At 40.4% G+C, this 21,131-nt stretch overlaps 1 protein-coding gene across 4 annotated transcripts in view; it reads left to right on the top strand.

Annotated features, from left to right (window-relative positions):
* The first annotated feature begins 394 nt into the window (after positions 1–394).
* The window catches only part of RSPO2 (R-spondin 2), a 182,741-nt gene continuing 162,004 nt past the window's right edge, over positions 395–21,131 (top strand). The window contains exons 1-2 of one of the 4 annotated variants that reach the window (XM_010370813.2): positions 395–846; positions 1,238–1,503. In XM_010370813.2, coding sequence (XP_010369115.1) covers positions 1,410–1,503 — 94 coding nt within the window. In that variant the 5' untranslated portion in view covers positions 395–846; positions 1,238–1,409. Of the gene's footprint in view, positions 1,120–1,237; positions 1,525–2,127; positions 2,201–21,131 lie in introns of those variants that run through there. The other 3 variants (XM_010370814.2, XM_030937876.1, XM_030937877.1) reach the window with 3 other exon arrangements.

The following is a 21,131-nucleotide window of genomic DNA, read 5'->3' as shown; positions in this document are numbered from 1 at the left end:
CATACCTTCCTGCAAAACATAGACAAGATGTAAATTAAAAAGTGGCAGAGGTGTGGCATATTGCAAAAGTTTAAAGGGAGTCATCAGTCCTTCAGTCAGATCCCCCTGCAGAAAAGTTGGCGCTGCCATTGGAACTGACCTTAGAGCTCTGGAGAGGACTCCTTGGGGGTGAACAGCCGGGTTCTGGGACCCAGCAAGGTCAGGGGGCGTCTCCATTCCAGCTACTCTTTATCCTTCCCATTTTGGAAAGCCCGAAGAGGATTAGCCCGGAGTTAGGCGAGCTGTTGGCTGTCAGCGTTCTTTAGGACCTCAGGGAAACCGGGCGTTTCTGGCTTTAGGACCCAGGAACTCCAAGGCAGCCTAGACTTAGATGCCTTGGACCACAGCACCACCTACTTATAGAAGCATCCCGAGCCTCAGCCAGTCTGCATCTCCATCGGAAAGTGCGCTCGCCACATCCCTTCGGATCACTTCGTCCTCCCGGGAGCGTTCTACCTTCTACAGCTCGGAAAGAACGAAATCTTAGCTGTGAAGTGAGCGTGGAGAAAGCGCAGGAAGCGACACAATTGGTTAGGGACGTAGAGAGTGAGAGCCGGCGCACCCCTAGCCCGGGGACCGCGCTCGCGGGCGGGGACGCAGCATCCCAGTGGCTGCACCCGCCGCTCCGCGCTTCTGCCCGGCGCCGCCAACACCGTGGTGGCCGCTGGAATCCCAGAGCTGCCAGGCGCTCCCGGCCGGTCTCGGCAAACTTTTCCCCAGCCCACGTGCTAACCAAGCGGCTCGCTTCCCGAGCCTGGGATGGAGCACCGCGCCTAGGGAGGCCGCGCCGCCCGAGACGTGCGCACGGTAGGCAACCCACACCAAGGCAGCCGCAGCCGCGGCGCTTGGGTACCCTGCCGTGGACTCCAAATGGCCTAAGAGCGTTCTTTTAGCCCTGCACTCTCACTGTCTTTGGAGCTCTTTCCTTTCCTCGGAGCGCCCGCGCAACGCCCTATGCCCCCGGGTTGGAGCTTAGGGCTCAGCAGAGGTTGCTAATTCACTGATTGTAATCACCTTCCTCTCCAACTCGTCCGCAGCTGCCCGCTCTGGATTAAGCCGCTCCGCGGCTCGTGCTAGGCAGTGGGTTCGCTTCCTCCTTCCCTCTCTTCTTTAAATTGGGACGCGCGAAGGCGCAGCTGCCTCTCCGGGGCTCTCTCCATCTCCTACACACCCTGTTTTCGCTTCCCTCATCTCTCAGGTTCGTGGCGGAGAGATGCTGATCGCGCTGAACTGACCGGTGCGGCCCGGGGTCACTGAGTGGCGAGTCTCCCTCTGAGTCCTCCCCAGCAGCGCGGCCGGCGCCGGCTCTTTGGGCGAGCCCTCCAGTTCCTAGACTTTGAGAGGCGTCTCTCCCCCGCGCGACCGTCCAGATGCAGTTTCGCCTTTTCTCCTTTGCCCTCATCATTCTGAACTGCATGGATTACAGCCACTGCCAAGGCAACCGATGGAGACGCAGTAAGCGAGGTGGGTCTCTCTCTGCCAAAGGTGTGTGGGCTTCAGGGGTGGCTTGTGGCGGTGCTCACTCACGCCCTGGCTCCGGGGACTCAGATGGGCAGGGCTGTGCTCTCCACCCCAGCTTTTGCGGGTCCCCACTCGCCACCTTTAGGACCCTGGAGCTCTACAGAACACTCCGTGTTTCTGCACCCTGGAGGCGCAGGGAGACGGGGCTAGACGCGCTGGGAGCTGGGCGAGCTGGGCGCCACTCGGGCGCTCAGGGCCAAGTCGTGCGGTCCGCAATCACGTTCGCTGCCCCACCTCCTCACCTGAACTTGTCTCTTTAGAACGTATTTCCTATTTGGCATGCATTTTTTTTTTTTTTTTTTTTTTTTTTGGTCGTTGTTCTCTCTGTCCTCTTAACCATCTTCCCTGTAGCTCATTTGTTTTACCTTCCCCAGCCACGTGCGCCCCAAACCCGGCCTCAGATCTCTTTGGACTTGACCTAGCACAGTGTGTGTGTGTGGTGTGTGGTGTGTGTGTGTACGTACCCACGCGTGTGTTTGTATTCCGGAGTTTGGGAGGGGTACCAAGTCGAGGGGGAGGACCTCCATTTCCAGAAAAAGGCAAACATAGATCTTTTTCTGGAACCTGCGACGAGATGGGAACTTTCTGAATTGAGCAGCAATTCCCGCGCTGGTTTTCTGGGGAGTCCTCGCCTGCAGAGGTTTGTTTTTAAAACAGGCCCCACTTTGCTCTCTCCATTTGCTTTGCAAAAGCAGCTACACCGGTGGAGGCTTCTGTTCTCAATGAAATTCACTTGCGGCTTTTTAACTGCTCCCTCCCTCTCCATCACTTGTGCGTAGCGGAGAAGGCGGGTGGAAGCCTCCAGAAAGGTTTCTGGGAACTCGCTTTCCTGCAGATTTAGTGCATATTTCTGTCTCGGAGTCTGCTGGAGATGCAACTAATCCAAGTGCATTTTAGAAGAAGGGCGGCTAGACACGATTCAATTTTCTGGGGGGATTTAAACATAAACCACCCACCACACGCACATCGAATTAACCGCGCAGGAAAAGTACGCAGCAGCCCCTTCCCAGGGACCTGGTGAGAGCTGTCTATTTTCATCCGGCGCTTTGGCACTTTGGACTTTTGCGCAATTAGAATTTGTCGCCGGGTTCATGAATCTTGACTTTCTCTTATTCTCCAAAATGTAAACGTCTCACTTGACCTGTGACGTGATTTGTTTATAACTCATTGTATGTAAACTCCGGTCCTGCATCCAGATTTTAGGGAAGACTTTCCGAACCTTAGTTTTTTGATGGCTTTTTAGGACATTGTTAAGCTGTTCTCACCTAGGGTAGAGCTAGAGATTGGCCTACCTGAGCGCAGAGCTCCAAATAACTGATGGTGTGCGACTTCTGTAGTCCCTGCTCTTCAACTGTCTCGGTATCTGCGGCTGGTAAGGATAAACCCTCTCCAACTTCTCTCCCTCCCTCTCCCCTGATTTCTGACTTTCGGAAATTGTTTATTTTCAGAAATTATTCTACTTAAAAATACTAGAAATTTCTTCCCAAAGGCCATGAGAGTTTGATATTGATACTTGTCTTGAAAAAGCCCCTTTTCATCTCCTCTCTCCTCCCCTCCTAACTGATTCCTTTCTCAATACCAGTACTTTCTTTCGAGTATTCGGCAGAGCCAGCAATTTTTGATTACACTATGGTCAAAAGTGTTTGGAGAGGCTTTTCCTCTTTTTATAGGTCAAAGCTGCAGTCTACTTAGAAAAACTAAAGTGCTTGAAGTCTGCAAAATATAGAAATATCTAAAATCCTTTGCCAGATCCTTATTAGATGACTTACTAATTCAGTGATAGCTTTCTGATCCACACTGCCTGTCCCATTGTGGTTGAGTGGGGAAGAACTAAGCGTATGTTTTAGTAGAACTTAATGCAGAGATGCTGTTTGGTGGAAAAGGACATTACAGCACTCCTGCGGCCAGAAGGGATACTGCATGCCTTCTCTGCAGTGCCATCTCTAAGAATCTTCCTATGCCTTCTAAGGTATCTGAAGCAGAACCTATTTATCTCAAATAGCAGAATCTCTTGTAACGATTACCATCCACATCCCAAAGCACTGACATTCTAACTCTAAATTGTGCAGTAGTAGCTTATGCCAAATCAACCTTTCGATTTAATAAAATTCAAATGCTTTCAAGAACTTGTAAATTGGTAAGGATGTAAAAAATCTATCAAAGTTTTTTTATTATTATTATTCTTTTCTTCTTAACAGATGTCCTTTACAAATCCCAAGTTTCTGGCTAAAATAACTGTGGTCCTTAAAAGTGACCACACTATCTGTACCAACAAAGGGTGTACTGTGTTTTTAATTAAAAGTGGAACTACTTAAAGGGCTGCCCAGACAGTGTAGGGTGATAGTAGCTTTTCTGCTTTGCAAGGAAGCTTAAGGATTGCATTGTGAGAGTGTTGAAATGAATAGAGATCTAACTCAATTTGTGTGAATTGTCCCTCTTCACAAACTTAAGCTGGTTTTAATTGATCTCATGTCCACTGATTGATCCTACACCAATTGTTGTGCATACCAAACAATTGGCTTTCCCCAAAAAGATTGATTTCAATTAGTTCCTCAGTGAATGCTTGACTACTGGCCAAATCATGTCAGCAGTGACAGGTGACATGTTAGGGCCTATGTGATACCAACATTTCCCTTTTTCCCATTTGTTTTGGATAGTGTCAGTTAAGTATTATTTTCCAGGAAGAAAAGTAATTGGTGTTTTTTAAAAAAGGTGTTGTAGCTTGGAAGATTAGTTACTTTCTTGGCTTTTGTGCTACAAGGTAGGTGGCAGTGGTACCAGGATTGGTTAGGCTTACCCCTGGGACCTGAATCTTTTTTTTTTTTTTCCCCATATTCCATCTGCAAATAATCAAACGTTCAGTGTGGCGCATTCTCCGAACTCCTTTGGCATTATGTTTAGTCTGCTCTATGATCTCACATGTTCCATAATATCATTTTCTTAATGAAATAAAATTCTTGGCAGAGATTAGATAATTTAGTCAGTTAAAATCAATTGCATCCAGTTTGGAATGGAGAGCAGATATATCATTTAATGGTATATTTTATTTCAGAATATAGCCATAAGATTGAGAAAATAGAATTTTAACCTTCTCTACTTTTGGACAAAACTTCAAATGGGGGAGATCATCACGAACAATAACACTACCCACCTACCATATTTTCTTCCCCTTATTTTGAAAAATTATAAAAATGCATTTGATAGTCACTAATGGGGCCTGGTTGCAATAATTTTTAAAAGTTAGACACAAACACAGTACAATACTGACAATGAATATCTTTTAGAGAGGGGGAGACACATGCCAACATTTTGTAAAGCTTATTGACAACCCTTATTTTCCTCTCCATGTAACATATTAAGATTTGTCTCCCTGACTCCCCCTTTAAAATAGTCATGATTGGCTATTGTTAACCCCTACTGTCTATCTTGGTCTAGAGACCACTTATGATTGATTTATATGGTAAGTGGAGTTATTTGATTATTTTCTTTTTTGGAAAAGTCGTAAGCCACATTTCAGGCTGAAATACTGAAAGGTGGATAGACAAATCATAACTTTATGGTGGTCTCCTGGAATTTCTCAAGCATGGCATGTAATGAATTAATCTTGTGTCTCCCTCATTCTATTTTTATACCTTGTGATATTTTAACCAGGGATTTATGAAAACTTCTTGATAAAATTCTCAATGCAGCAAGGTTTCCAAATGTATAATTCATGTTTCTGGTGGTCTTATGGCAGGGGGCGTGCTATGACAAGTGTTTCCTGCTGTAGCCTTTTCCACATTGAATCCTCAGCTTCTCCTTCCTCTAATAACTCCTCATTTCACAAAATTAGGCTTAGCTTCTTCCATAGAAAGGAAAGGTTTATCACAAATAGTGTGGCATGTTTCTGGTAACTGAGGCTGGAAAAAGCAAATATTTTCTCTTAAACGTTATAGAGCTAAATTAATTTGTTTGTGTTCTTAATTTATTGAGATTGGAAGATTTTTTTTACAAGTACTTCTTAAATAGTTTACTTTTCCTGTTATTCTTTCAAAATACAAAATGACACATGGAACATACTAACCTACAGTTAAATGAAAAAGTTTCAAAACACATTTTGTATGCTTGCTTACTTTAAGTTCCAAAGTATTTCAGAAAAGCTGATGTGATGTTTAACTTTGCAAAATAAACATGTTCTTTCTTTTCTTTTCTCTATTTTGATTGGCTGCTTTGACTTCCAACATAACTGCATAATTTTTTAAGGCAGGGTCTTACTAGTACAGAGAGGTCAGAAAGTTGCTGTGCTCAAACTAACACCTTATTTTGCCACAGAAATTTGGAAGTGATTCAGAATAGGTGACATTCCCCTAGGCCCTGGGCCTTCTTTATTTGCTTTTAAAATCCAGCTTGGGTAGAATCCAATATTCACAGAAATCACAACTTGGAAATGACACTTCTAGTTCCTTAATGCAAAACCACCTCTTGATTTATTTAGAGACAAACTGGTCAGTTTGTGGAATATCCAGGGTAGTTCTTTCCTTCCAACTTACTGACTGCCTTTAAACTATTTCTTTTGGAAATACGTATCCTTATCCATCCCAAGTGCAGGAAATAGGGGACAGACAGATTTTATTTGATATAAGCTTGATAACTATGATAAAAGGAGGTGATAAACTTTGGGATGACAAAGTTTTAAAATTTCAGTATTTAAGATGACATGAAGCTTATTTTTTCTCCATTAACTGCAGCAATCAACGGCTGATCAGGTGAAGACAGTGTTGTATATCTATATTTATACATTTTCATGTGTTCATCCAGAATAAATAGAAAACATGCTAATTAATACTGAAGTGTATACATAATGTATATTATACATATTAGGGAAAGTATATATGCATACCTGTATATATGGGTGTGTGTGTAGGGAAAGTGACGAGGATGGTAAAATTATGGAGGATCGGGATTTCAGAACTAAAAGATTTTTCACTCATTTTTTTCTAGTCCTTTTCATCTTTCTCTTCGACAAGATGAAAAGATGGGAGTGGGTGGGAAAGGGGGTGGCAGGGAGAGAATGAGAATAAGATTGGGTAAGGATAGTGTTTTTACTCTTTCCAAAGCCCACCTTCCACCTGTTCTTACCTCCTCTAGGACCCTTCTGTGTCAGTCACGCTTATGTCAAACATGCTGCTATTCCTCTAATCCCAAAATTCCTCATTTCCTCCCTCTTCACACTGCTTTCCAATCTCTTCTGCTTTTCTTCACTTCTTCTATTCCCTTCTCTGGCTTGATAATCCTGTTTCATTCACTCTTCAATATATTACTATTTGGCTTCTACTGTCACCCTTTTAATAAAAAGATTTTCTTTTCTTTAAAGATATTTTTTATGCCTTCACAGAAATTAACAAAAAAGAAAAATATTAAAAGTTTATAAACGTTAGACTTATTTTTAGAGTGCTTTTAGGTTCACAGTGAAATTGAGTGGAAGGTACAGAGATTTTAGAAAGGGGTTTCTTAATGGCCAGTCATACTCACTTCATTTCCAAGTCCAGCATTGGTACGGTCCTCTGGGACTTGTTCCTATGGTGATATCTTATCACCTCTTTCCTTTGGCCAGTGACACTACACTAGTCTCATTGAGAATGTAGACTAGTGTTTCTTCCCCTTTATTCATTTCCTTGGGGAATTTTACCCATCCCTGTTTCTTGAATTTTCATTTCTACATAAAGTCCTTTAATTCTAGGCTCAATTTTTCTTTTCTTTTATTTTCATTTTTAGCTTCAGATTATCCTACACTCAGGTCTCCCAACTAATGCCAATATGGATAGATATTCCATGCATACTCAAACTTGACAATTCACTTCCTCGTTTGTGTCCCCTCCCAAATGTGTTCCTCTGCTTGTATTCTTGATTTTTATCCGTGGAGTTCTGGGTGCCCAGACTGGGAGCCTTGCTATAGTCTTTGACTTTTCTGTTGCCTCTTTATCATTTTATTCTTGCCTAAACTATATCGGATTAGTGAGCTTATATCCGTCTCATCCTTTCCATTCCCAAAGGTATTTCCTAGCTCAGGCCCTTATAGACTCCTCATCCTCCAGCATCTACTTCAATCCACTTACGATGCTCCATCCCTTACAATGCTGCCACATTCCATTTTTCTCCACCACAGATCTGATCATGTTACTTCTCTGCTAATAAACCCCAAATCTCCCAGACCTCCGTATTGATTGCAGAATAAACACCAGCCTCTTCTGTAGCAGTCAGCCTTCCCCACCATCTGACCACAGCCTGCTTTCAACCTTCCACCACCTTGAAAGCACACTTCACTTAAGCTATCCCAGATTACTTCATTTCCAGGCATGTCATGTGTTTTCAAGCTCTTGCGCTGTTGAGCATGTGTGTGGCGTGGTGCCCACCTAAAATGCCACTGCTTCTGTGAAGTCTTCCTAGAATTTTCTGCCTTCCTTTCTAAAGCCAAAATAAATTATTCCCTCATAGTTTCTTAGCTTTCTGGGCTACTCTTACAGGACTCTTATTTTTCCTTTTTTTCTGGTTATCTTGCCTTATGTGGCATATTTTAAGCTTCTCTTAGGCAGAACTACAGTACATTTATCTTTGTACTCCTCAGGCTAGACCTTTTAGAGTGCTTTCTCCACAAAATGTAGTGGAACAAAACGTCATTGTATATGAGATTTTTGTTGTTTGCCCTTAAAATTATTTTGGTGACTTAATGAGAAATGGTGTGTGTGTTTTTTTTAAATCGAAGTTGTTTGCACATAGTTGAAGTTGGAATGATTAAATATTATGGGTATTCTCATCATTTATAATTCTTTATAATTTAAAGAAAAATAAAAAAAAAAAAGACCCGAGGTATAAAAGCATCTCCAGCCAAGTACTCATTCTGAAGCCTCTTCTGACTATTTCAGAATTTCTCAGAGTGCACTAGTGTCTGTATACTTGTTTGTTATTTGAATGATGGAGTATTCCAAGTGACAGGTGATTTGTGGGTAGAGTAGAGAAAACTGGTGGTGGTGGGGGAACACTTTTTTTTTTTTTTTTTTTTTGAGATGGAATTTAGCTCTTGTCGCCCAGGCTGGAGTGCACTGTTGCGATCTTGACTCACTGAACCTCCGCCTCCTGGGTCCAAGTGATTCTCTTGACTCAGCTTCCCAAGTAGCTGGGATTATAGATGCCTGATACCATGGCCGGCTAATTTTTGTATTTTTAGTAGAATGGGGTTTTGCCATGTTGGCCAGGCTGGTCTTGAACTCCTGACCTCAGGCGATCCTCCTGCCTTGGCCTCCCAAAGTGCTGGGATTGCAGGTGTGAGCCACTGTGCCCAGCTGGTAACCCATATATTAAAAAATACTTATTTTATAGAAAAGGGCAATAAAAGATTTTTATACCCAAACAGTTTGACCATATGAATGAATAGTAATTTAGGAGAAAATAAAAGAAAGTGGTATTTGCCTTCTCAAAAGATACTTATGTTAATAATATAAGTTAATACAGGAAAAATTTAATCCTAGTTATATTTATGATTTTAGTATAATATAGCTACGTGGACATACCAATGAGAGACACAGATGTGTGTGTATTTTAGAACAAGTTCTGTAAGTATGAAGAGACCACGTAGTTCTGTGTAGTGCCTTCCAGGAGAACACTGACATTTCAGTGTCCTTTGAATGAAGTGGGACCTGTTTGACTTATACAGAAGGTGAGCTGCTTACAGAAATGTGTGGTTTCAAAACTAACAGTTAAGAGAATAGAGCTAGAATTCAACTTTCCTGAATTCACTGAGTTTTCCTGTACAAAGTATGTTTCAACATAAACATTAATTCAAAGAAAAGAAATTCCCTTTGAACCCATTCAAAAGTTCTTCAGACCACAGACTTTTATTGAGCCCCAGAACTTCCTACAACTCATAATTATGCTAATGAAGTAATGAATATTAAATAACTGAAGGCTGAGGGTTGGAGTAATTGATGGGTAAAACCATAAGTATATTTTAGCAAAAATTTGCATACTTGCATTGGTAATTTTTAAAATTATTTTTGAATACAAATTATAGAAACATTTCTAGCATTGTAATAGCCAGAACAAATGTGTGTGTGCATGTGTGTACTTGCCTGTACATGTGTTCATGTATGTGTGTATTGGTGTGTATGTGTATTTTGTGTTTAACACACGTTACAATAAGGGTTAGAGCAAAGGTATTAAATATTTATTTTTACTCTAAAATGTAGAGAAAGTGATTATAGGTAGCCTTTCTCATCTAGTCATTTGGAGAAAACCTTCTACAATTTACTTAAAACTTTTTTGATTTTCATCTCTTGCTGAAAGATATTAAGAGCACTTATAAAAAAGAAGTTATCCAGTTCAGCATGTTTGTTTTGAGAAGGGTTCCTTAACTTGGGGTCCAGAGGTAGGGCTAGGGTTTTTGCAAGCTTTCTGAAATTAGAAGCTTTCTGATTTCTGTTGCTTTTTGTGGTGTAGAAGGACAATATAGAGCTTCCACTAAAGTCTCAAAGAAGTCCAAGTTTCACCTCTTTCTTTCAATAGGTTAAGAAGCATTGGCTTAAAAAATAGGAGGTGGACCTTCCAAATTAGCATGATGCCAAATGACTGCTTCAAAGTGATATAGATACTTGTTTTCTAAAAATTTATTTTCCTTGTGTGAGTTTTCAGCCATTTGCTATGTTTATATTTAACAATATGAAACCACATTGGAAGCACTATCTCAAGATTTATTTCAGTAAATAATTACTTGGCAAGTAATTCCTTACTCAAAGACAATAGTTGTTAAATTCTCTCCATCCCACTAAAGAGTTTATAAAAGTATAACATAAATATACAGTATAGGGGTTTTGTTAAAACTTCTCATGTGATCTAACTTTTATCTCATTAAGAAAACAGTTAATACATAGTTTTAGAAATAGCTGTTGTAGCTTTCCAGCTGGTGACATGCAGTGCTGGCATTGATCTGACTTGAGGCATCATGCTGCCAGTTCATAGAATGGCCAGAACTGGGGATTAGCACTCTTCAATTCTGGCCAAGAGGGCTCCTGCTAGATCTTTGTTTCTGTGTCAGCACATTTTAGAATTTTTGTGTCACGATGGCCTTAGTCTCTCTCCTGTTGCTGGATATAATTGCCAACTAATCACCTCAGCAATGAAAACACATGGACCAATAGAGGGCACACTTTGCATTCTTTTCCCTATGCTTTGTTCTCTGAAATTTTGTGGGATTTGTGCTTCCTTTGCTTTGCCCTATTGGTTCAGGGGCGAAACCTGCTCTGCTCTCTCCATGGACACTGGGATCATCTTGATGTCATCACAGAGAGAACAAAGGAACAAATAAAAAGAACTTTTCGGTCTTACTGAACATTTCTGGTTTTGATCACTAATCTCCTTTTGACAAGACCTCACCAAGAGGCAAACTGAACCAACCTCACTGTTTTAATATCTGTGAGACACAGATGTTGAAAGCTACAGATTTAATTAACATGCAGGTAGGTTCCAGCTTCTGCAGCCACTTTGAAAAGCATCAGTTGGTTTTATTTTATGTTTTCAATTCAGATGTGTTCCATAAGATGAATGCCCTAAAATTTAAGCAACTGGTAAAGTTTGGAGTTGCCCAAATGACTCCAAATTAATACTTCCTAATTAATTGTTTTTCAAATTCTTTAATCTTTGTAGAGAGACCTATTTATTTTGATGATTCTCTCATACTTTGGCCCTTTGAGAATTGTGAAAATTATCTAATATTCTGAAAATCCAAAGTTTTTTTTTTTTTTTTTTTTTTGACTGAGTCTCGCTCTGTCACCCAGCCAAAGTATTTTTAAGTTTTCATTCCTCCTTATGTAATAAAGTATGACTTGGGGCTTAAAAATTCTCTGGCATCTCATTGTTTTTCGCCTCACATGCTGTGTTCTCATGCCTCTTCCTGGTAGTCAAAAGCAGGCTTTTTAATGTTGAATGATCTGCGCTGTGTCGTCATTTAAACTGCATGTTTAGTTATTCACTCTTTCTCCTCCAAGATTTTGAAGACTTACTTTGCCCTGCTGGTTCAGCTGGCAGACCTCCTGTGCGTTCCCCATGAAGTTTAGCTGAATCATAGGGGATTAATATCCTATGACCAAATGACATATTATCTGCCCATCCCCCAAAATATAACTCTTCGGGGGGTAACTATGGTATCTGTCATTCCCTGCTCTTTTACTGTCATAGATGATCTTTAAAACTCTGCCCTGGATGAGAGACCTTGCTGGTCTAGTGTATTGGGAAGAGTTGTTCCTGCAGCTCCCATGTTACCATACCCAAATAGACATTAAAAGAAGGCAGTCCTGGTCTTCAACTTGTCATATCTTCTGGGTAGTTCTCGTAGGTGGAAGAACATCTACAAGAACTTACGTTTATTTTGATACTTGCTTCTTGATGATGTTCTAGAGGTTCACTTTCGTCGGATGTGTGTGTGTTTAAGGGAATTTTGAGAAACTCTTGCTTGTTAGTTCTGGGCTCTTCTGAGGAGATATGAGGAAGTGGGGGAGAATAGCTGTAGTTTGGGTAAGTGGAATGAAGAAACTAGCTTAATATTTTTTTACTTATCCAAGGATCTTGGTATCTGATGACTTCAGAAAAATCAGAGCTGTCCTATGCATAGCATTCCTTTCCCTGATGAAAGATATCTTGTGGCCACCCTCCTTCACCCAGCATAGTGTAATTGAGACACTTTGTTAGGGTCAAGAAACTACGTAATTTGAAAAACCACTGGTGTCTGATAAGTGTACAGCAGTGGTTACCAGAAGCACTATTAGTGGGTTGAGGTTAGTTTGTTGTGGTGATAGAGAAGCCATTTGCACCACTCCTGGTGGTCAGTAAGTCACATCAGCAGTGGCTGATATGATTCTTGACTGAATCCTGTCAATTATGAAAGTTCTTTTTTCCCTCATTTAAATAATATTATCCTGAAAATTGATCTAGAGCTTTGGAAACTACCCCTTGAAAACTGATTTCCCAAATCATGAGTTTAGTGTAATTTAATTGTTCTGTATGCAGAGGAGTTATTTGCAGCTACTATGGGTGATCTTAACATGATTTTGATTTGAAACTGACTCAAATGAATAACTGTTCAGGAGGCTTGGCAAGCTTCTGCACATCAAGCAGTCATTTTTTGTTGTTGAATTCAGAGAGAAAAGTTTAAGAAATGTGACAGGCTGGACCTAGGGAAAGGAAAGAGCAGGAACAAGATCATTTCCTTAGACTTGAGGTTGATCCTGTGAAAAATGAATGTGATTAATTTTTGGAATTAAAGCAAAATGAAGGTATTTTATGAAGAGGAAGATTAAAGTTTATATTTAGAAAATTATCCACTAATGGAAGAGAACCTTCTTTGGAATTTTGACTTTGGAAGCTGCCTCTTTCCAACAGCAGAGAGCATCTCTTGAGAGTGTTTTAAAGCTGGTGACTTTACAACACTCTCGAGTGAACTCTAAGGACCTTTCACACAGTAAGAGCCACCACACAGCCATCTGTAATGCATGTGGTATCTAATAGGTACTTAAATATAAAGTCTTGTTGACAGCCGCTTGAACTCAAAATACAAGACTCTTCCTTCCTGAAGAGAGGACACTAAACAAAACCACTTTAAGAGATGAGGTCTTGCTGTGTTGCCCAGGCTGGGCTCAAGTGATCCTCCCATCTTAGCTTCCCAAGTAGCTGAGACGACAGGCATGTGCCACCACTCTCAGCTAAAATTGCTTCTTGAGATTCTGCACCATATGCTTCTGCATCATTATTGTAAACTTCAGTAATAATGTGATAGATATTGACATTCAATATGAATTTCTGAAAGAAGGTGTATACCTCAATTCTTACATGACCATGATGTTAGTTTGTAAAATGTTTCATTATAAGAAACTTTGAGATTTCAATATAACTATAACCAACATGGGTTATGCCATACAGATATTTTGCTTTCTTTAATGGGTTGCTAGACTGGAAGACAAAGAAGTATTGGACAAAATTTTAATATCTGGCACCTATGAAGGCATAATAGACTTAAAAACCCCTTCAGACAAGGTAGAGAAATGCAAGTATATCATCTTAAGTTACTTTCTTGAGTTACATTTGGTAGAGAGTGGTGAGTAATGGATTGATGTCTACTCTGTGGGAATCTTGGGTGTACAGAAGGATCCTGTCTTCAGCCTTGTCTGAAACAATATTTTCTTAATGATTTCATTGAAGACAGGTGGTAGAGGAACCACACTTTTGCATAATATGAAGTTGAACAGTACATTTAGGATGTGGGATGACTGGTTACAAAAAGATCTCAATGGCTAGGAATGACAGGATGAATTTACAAATGAAATCTTAACCAGAAACATGTAGAGTTTACTCTTTAAAATCAAAGAACTAGCTGGGTGCAGTGGCTCACATCTGTAATCCCAGCACTGTGGGAGGCCTAGGCAGGCGGATCACAAGGTCAAGAGATCAAGACCATCCTGGGCAACATGGTGAAACCCCATCTCTGCTAAAAATACAAAAATTAGCTGGGCGGGGTGGTACACGCCTGTAGTCCTAGCTACTTGGGAGGCTGAGGCAGGAGAATCACTTGAACCCAGGAGGCAGAGGTTGCAGTGAGCTGACATTGTGCCATTGCACTCCAGCCTGGTGACAGAGCGAGACTCCATGTCAAATACATACACACACACACACCCCAACAATGGAAGAATAGGATGTTGGACACAACGTTTTCTCATTGATTTTTGACTTACTCTGAGGTTATAATGTAATGTAATTGCAAAAAGAATTCATTGCATTAAGAGAAATATTTACCTAGATTCAAGAATAAACCAGATGAAGGCTCTTAGCCTATCTTACATTCTTTTCTAGAGTCATTACTTTAAGAAGTGCATTGGCAGCACACGTTATCATACAGCATTAATTTCCTAGGACTGCTATGACAAAGTACCACAAACTGGATGGTGTGAAATAGCAGAAATTTCTTTTCTTACCATCTGGAGGCTAAAAGTCCAAAATCAAGATGTAAGGAAGTTCATGCTCTTTCTGAGACCCTAGGGGAGGAGCCTTCCTTGTTTCTTCCAGCCTCTGGTAGCCTCAGATGTTCCTTGACTTGTAGCAGTAGAATTCCAATCTCTGCTTCCATGTTCACGTCGCTGTTTTAGCTCTGGTTTTATTTCTTTTGACAGAAAACCAGTTCTATTAGATTAGGGCCCACCTTAATAACCTAATGTTAACTTGATTACATCTGCAAAAACCCTATTTGCAAATAAGGCCACATTCACAGGCATTGAGAATTAGGACTTCAATATATCTTCTCTGAGTACTCAATGCAACCCATAACAAATATCATTTGCATCAGACCCTGTAGTCTTTTAAATCCTCATTTTCATAACCCTGTGGAATATTATTATAATAATAATTATTGTTAATATAACAAGTAGTGGTAGTAGAAGCGGAATACTTAGTAGAGGAAGGATCACTGCATATAGCTACAGACTGTATATTGGACATAAAGCAAGAATGATATTAATGGCACCCCCTGGACTTGTGTGTGCCATGGCCCTGAGGGTAGGGATGCTTTAGACATGGTTTCTAAGTGTACGGTGTTTGGTGTATGTAACTTCAAGTTCCTTTCTGCCTCTAAAGTTGTGTGAAACTACACAAACCCAAAGAGTCACCTCTTCATTACTTATTACAGCATCTTTATTACTTTTTCAAACAAATCTATGAATCAACTTGGCTTCTTACTGTTCATCTCTATCAGCTGAAGCTGAACATTCCGTTTAGCTGTTTTTTGTTTGTTTTTGAGATGGAGTCTCACTCTGTCACCCAGGCTGTAGTGCAATGGTGTGGTCTCAGCTCACTGCAACCTCCGCCTCCCTGATTCAAGCGATTCTCCTGCCTCAGCCTCCCGAGTAGCTGGGACTACAGGCATCCGCCACCACACCTAATTTTTGTATTTTTAGTAGACAGGGTTTCACTATGTTGGCCAGGCTGGTCTTGAACTCCTGATCTTGTGATCTGTCTGCCTTGGCCTCCCAAAGTGCTGGGATTACAGGCGTGAGCCACCGCGACCGGCCTTAGCTGTTTTTATTGAAGTTTGCTGTCCTCTAAGAGCTGTTAGCACTCTTTATGGAGCATTAGTGAAATCTCAATATTGCCTACTACACATAACTTCTGGTGTTAGAGTGTCTTAAACTAGTTTTCTCTGATTTTGAGTAGTGTCAAATGCTGGCATTGCCAAGGGGCTTGATCTATTCATGCTTGTGTGCTGCATATAAAGGGCGAGTAGGAACATTGTTTTAAAGCTATTGTGAAATATCTGAAACATAAAACAGTAATGTGATGAATCCCTATATATCCCTCACCCAGACTGAACAAATATTGAGATTTTTGCCACACTGACTTTATTTATTCTTTATTTTCTGTTTTACTTTGTATTGGCTGAAATATTGTAATGAAAATCACAGATACTACATCATTTCACCTTACATATTTCTGAGTGTATTTGTTACAAATGTAGATTTTCTTTCCAAGCTGCAATGTCATTAATCTACCTAACAAAATTAGTTAATCCTTGGTAACACCTCTTAGTAATCGGTATGTAATGGATTTCCCCAGTTGCCTCAAAAATGTCGTTACACTGTGGCTATGCTTGAATCAGCATTGAAATAACACCACTCATTGCATTTGGTAGGTATGTCCCTCAAGTATCTTTGATTCTAGGTAGTACTTCCTTCCCACTCATTTTTCCATGCCATTGACTTATTGAAAAAGAAAAAAAGGTCAATTTTCTGCAGAATATCTAACATCCTTCCATTTGTTCTCCTGTTGGGGTTGTTTAACTTGTTCCTCAATCTTCCACAATTTCTGTGAACTAGAAGTTCTCCTTGAAGGTTGAATTAGATTCAGGTTCAACTTTTTTGGCTGGAACACCTTGCAGGTGATGCTGAGTGCTTCATATTACATCACACCAGGAGGCACACAATGTCTCGTTGTACTGTTCTTAGTCATGCTGAGATTAACCAGTGGATTCCTGTGGTACCAGCCCTATCACCCTCCATTTTAATGATATTTGTCTGAGTTATCAGTTTCATTAGGGGTTGCTAAATGGTGATTTTTTTTTCTAATTCTTACTACCACGTTTATTAGCTGAAAATCTTCTATTAAAAACTGTTCCTTTTTCAGCTATAGATATTTTTGTACTATGAAACACAATTCTTACAGGTAAAGCAGACAATAAGCTTATTTTTTTCCATTTTAATTGCTGATTCTTAGAAAGGAGAGTTGATATTTTAGCTGGGATGGTGGGTGAACTTCATGTAAGTGAATAAAGTGCTTTGATTTGTGTCAAGCCGTTCCCTGTCAGATGGAGGAGGTGAAGTCTTCCAACAGTTTCTTGCTTACTGAAACAGTAGTACTAAAATGACATTTTTTAAAAAAAATCTTTTTGGTTTTTCCTAACAGAAATGATATGCAAACCTTCTGGAAGCCTGAATTCTATTAGACATCTTCTGATGTTTTCTGTTAATAGCTTTCAGAGAAGCTACTAAGTTGAACATACAGTAGCTTCAGTATGGTGTAATCTGAGGCTCATTGGATGGAAAAACAGTACTTTCTGCTACTTAAACACCCTCTGGAAGGCTTAGAGAAGAGAGGAAGGAAACTATTAGAGGAGCTCAACTGGATGTTGAAGAATACAAGTAATGTCACCTGAGAAGGATTAAGTTTTCTCAAAGCTTGTCTTGAATGGCAGCTAGCCACTTAGAATTGGCCCTTGTAGCCCATCAGGGCTTGTCTGTTGCTGTGCAGTCTTGTCTTTTCTTTCTTTTTTTCTTTTGAGATGGAATTTCGCTCTTTGTTGCCCAGGCTGGAGTGCAATGGTGTGATCTCTGCTCACTGTAAACTCAGCCTCCTGGGTTCAAACGATTCTCCTGCCTCAGCCTCCCAAGAAGCTGGGATTACAGGTACCCACCACCATGCCCAGATAATTTTTGTATTTTTAGTAGAGATGGGGTTTCACCATGTTGACCAGGCTGGTCTCAAACTCCTGATCTCTGGTGATTTGTCCACCTTGGCCTCCCAAAGTGCTGGGATTACAGACGTGAGCTACCGCACCCAGCCCGCTGTGCAGTCTTTAACGTAACATATAAACAAAGGGCCTAGAGATTACATGTCTTCTGTGGGCAAGTGACGGTTTTTTTTTTTTTAATTCCTTCTGCTTATTAGGTGCAACTAGCTGTTTCTAATTACAGAAACCTTTCCTTTATTAATTTAAAAACTTAGCTCATTGCTTTGAATTATTACTATTGGCATAATTTTTGTATGACCTGTTGAAAGATACCCATAATATGTACATTTAACAGTTTTACTATCCAGTGAAGTCAAAAATTTAATTCACACAAATGCCTATTGAGAGGATTAAAGGGCTTGTTATACATTTTTGACCGTATTATGAATATACAACATTTAATATGTGGCTCATAAAACCCTGTTGCTGGAGTAAGACAACACTGGAGGTGTGTGCTTTTCTTACTAGTAAAGTGCCTTCGTAGTACTTTTTTTTTTTTTTTTTTTTTTTAAAGTTCTGGGATGTATGTGTGGAATGTATAGGTTTGTTACATAGGTATACATGTGCCATGCTGGTTTGCTGCACCTATTAACCCGTCATCTAGGTATTGTAGTACTTTTAAGAGAACAAACAGTATTGAAAACTGAAGAAACTGGTTATATTGCAAGTCAGGGAATAGAACTAGGAATACACATAGCTTTTACAAATGAAAAGATTCTTGGGATTTTTTTTTTCTCTTCAACCTGTTTAGTGTTTTTTAAGTAAGAAAATAAATGATCTGTATCTACTAATTGGGGTCTGTAGTTGATGTCATTTATATGCCTCCTGCCTTTTACATTTTGGGTTTTGAATGTTATTTTGGTAATAACCCCCTGCATTGTTGAGACATTTAGGTGTTTGTCTTGGAAGCAAGTAGTAAAGACTTTACACTATCCTTGTATACATAGGTGATTTTTTAAAAAGCCACTTACTGTATTCTTTAAAAATGAATATAAGCCAAAACTTTATTAATTATTGGCAATTGATAATTTTGAAAATTATTGGAATTTGAAGAATAGAGAACAACACCATGAAGGAAATACAAGAATCTTTCTGCTCAGTGGCTGCTGTTAACATTTTGTGCTTTATCCTTCCAGATGTTTTTCCCTTCTACATAAATATAAAATTTTGAAACTTACTGTGTCATAAGTATATATTCTTACCGATTTTAATGACATTTAGAAAGTCTGCGTCATAATTGTTCAACATGAAATTTTAAAATCAGTTTTCTTATTGTTGGGCAGTTAAACATTTCAGTATTAAAAAGTTTTCAAGATTGTCAATATGCTATCAATAAACTTATATTTTACACATCTGTTTTTCTTTCTTTTTTTTTTGAGACAGGGTCTCGCTCTGTTGCCAGACTGGCGTGCAGTGGTGTGATCTCGACTCACTGCAACCTCCACCTCCCAGGTTCAAGAGATTCTCCTGCCTCAGCCTCCCAAGTAGCTGGGATTACAGGCATGTGCCACCATGCCCAGCTAATTTTTGTATTTTTTGGTAGAGATGGGGTTTCATGATGTTGGCCAGGTTGGTCTCAAACTCCTGACCTCAAGTGATCCACCCCCCATTGGCCTCCCAAAGTACTAGGATTACAGGCTTGAGCCACCATGCCTGGTCCACATCTTTTTTTATCTTAGGAATCATTTATAGAACTAGAAATACCATTAATACACTATAATCACTTATTGAGCATTTAGTATGTGCTAGGCATAGTGTTGGTTTTCTTTTTTTCTTTTCTTTTTCTTTTTTTTTTTTTTGAGACAGAGTCTGGCTTTGTCACCCAGGCTGGAGTGCAGTGGTGCCAACTTGGTTCACTGCAGCCTTGACCTCTTGGTCTCAAGTGATCCTCCCACCTCAGCATCCCGAGTATCTGGGACCACAGATGTGTACCACCATGCGTGGCTAATTTTTTTTGTATATGTTTGTAGAGATGGGGTTTTGCCATGTTGCCCAGGCTGGTGTCAAACTCCTGAGCTCAAGCGATCTGCCTGCCTCAGCCTCCCAAAGTGCTGGGATTACAGGTGTGAGCCAGCATGCTTGCATGCTTGGGCCCAAGCACAGTTTGTTGTTGTTGTTGTTGCCTTTTTAAAGGACACACATGTTTATTAGCTTACAGCTTCTGTGGAGCATAAGACTCTGGGCATAACCTAAGTTAACTTCCCTGCTGCAGGATCTCATCTGATTATAAATGTCCAATAATACAAATGTTGTGTTTCAATGGTGAGACTGTAGTCCAGAAAAAACCAATTCCCCTATAATACATAATCTCTGCAGCCAAGCATAGTTTCTAAGGTTACGTATTATTTAATCCTCAAATGACCTCGTGAGGTAGACCTATTTTTCTCCCCACCTTAAAGATGAATCAGAGGGACCAGAGGGTGAATAGTTTGTCTAAGTTCAGAGCTAATAAGTGATGGAACTAGAATTCTATCTAGGCATTCTGACCCAGCTATGCTCTTAACCACTAGATGGAAATGTGAAGCTGTCAATCTCACTGCCAGTTGTTCTCCAGGATATTGTACTAATTCTAATGGTGGGAGATGTTGGGCATATTGCCTTGAGTCGTTGATGATTTTTTTTTTTTTTAACGTCTTGTTGGCCTGTTCCTGTTGTGGATAAAAATAAGCATCTCCCTTATCCCCAAGAGGTTTAGTATTTAAATAGGGAAACAAAGCATTCTTTCCCATATTTCCTGGCTCCAAATAACATTAATATCTACCTAGTTGCTTAAATAGTCCTTGTTTTCTCCTCAACACCTATTATTCTTACACCCTCTTTTCAGTGTATTTTGAACTCCATTTCTTCTAAGTCAGCAGCCATTTTGTAGGCTGGGCTGTCACCATCTTCGGAACCTGTCTGTGGCCTTCCCATTGATCTTTCTGTGATCCATTCTCCTTAGGGCAGCCAAGTATTGCTTATAAAATGAAAGCCAGCACATTTTTCCCCCATTTAAATGCTTCAGTAGATTTCTATTACACCCCAAATAAAACAAACTCCTCACCCAGCCTGGAAGCCTCTCTCTGACCTGTTTGCTGCTGCCTCCTCCAACTCTCCTTTCATTATCTCAGTCCTGTTGGGCTTCTATCTCTCTCTCTCACTCTCGACTTCCTCCTGTCTCATGACCTTTGTATTTGCTGTTCACTCTGTCTAGAAAACTCTTTCCCCATCTTTTTCACAACTAGCTCGCTCCTTTCACAGTAACTGTATCTAAAGTGCCATTTTTATTTTCCGTTTTCTTTTCTTTTTCTTTTGATACAAGGTCTTGCTCTGTCACCCAGGCTGGAGTGCAGTGGTGCGATCTCAGCTCACTGTAGCTTCGACCTCCTGGGCTCAAGCGATCCTCCCACCTCAGCCCCCTGAGTAGCTGGGACTACAGGCACGCATCACCACACCTGGCTAATTTTTGTTTTGTTTTGTTTTTTAGAGACAGGGTTTTGCCTTGTTGCCCAGGCTTGCC

The sequence above is a fragment of the Rhinopithecus roxellana genome, chromosome 9, assembly GCF_007565055.1.
Source record: "Rhinopithecus roxellana isolate Shanxi Qingling chromosome 9, ASM756505v1, whole genome shotgun sequence".
In the NCBI taxonomy this organism is placed as follows: Eukaryota; Metazoa; Chordata; class Mammalia; order Primates; family Cercopithecidae; genus Rhinopithecus; species Rhinopithecus roxellana.
The sequence above is the reverse complement of the archived record's forward strand: the minus strand, read 5'-3'. Positions and strand labels throughout refer to the sequence as shown.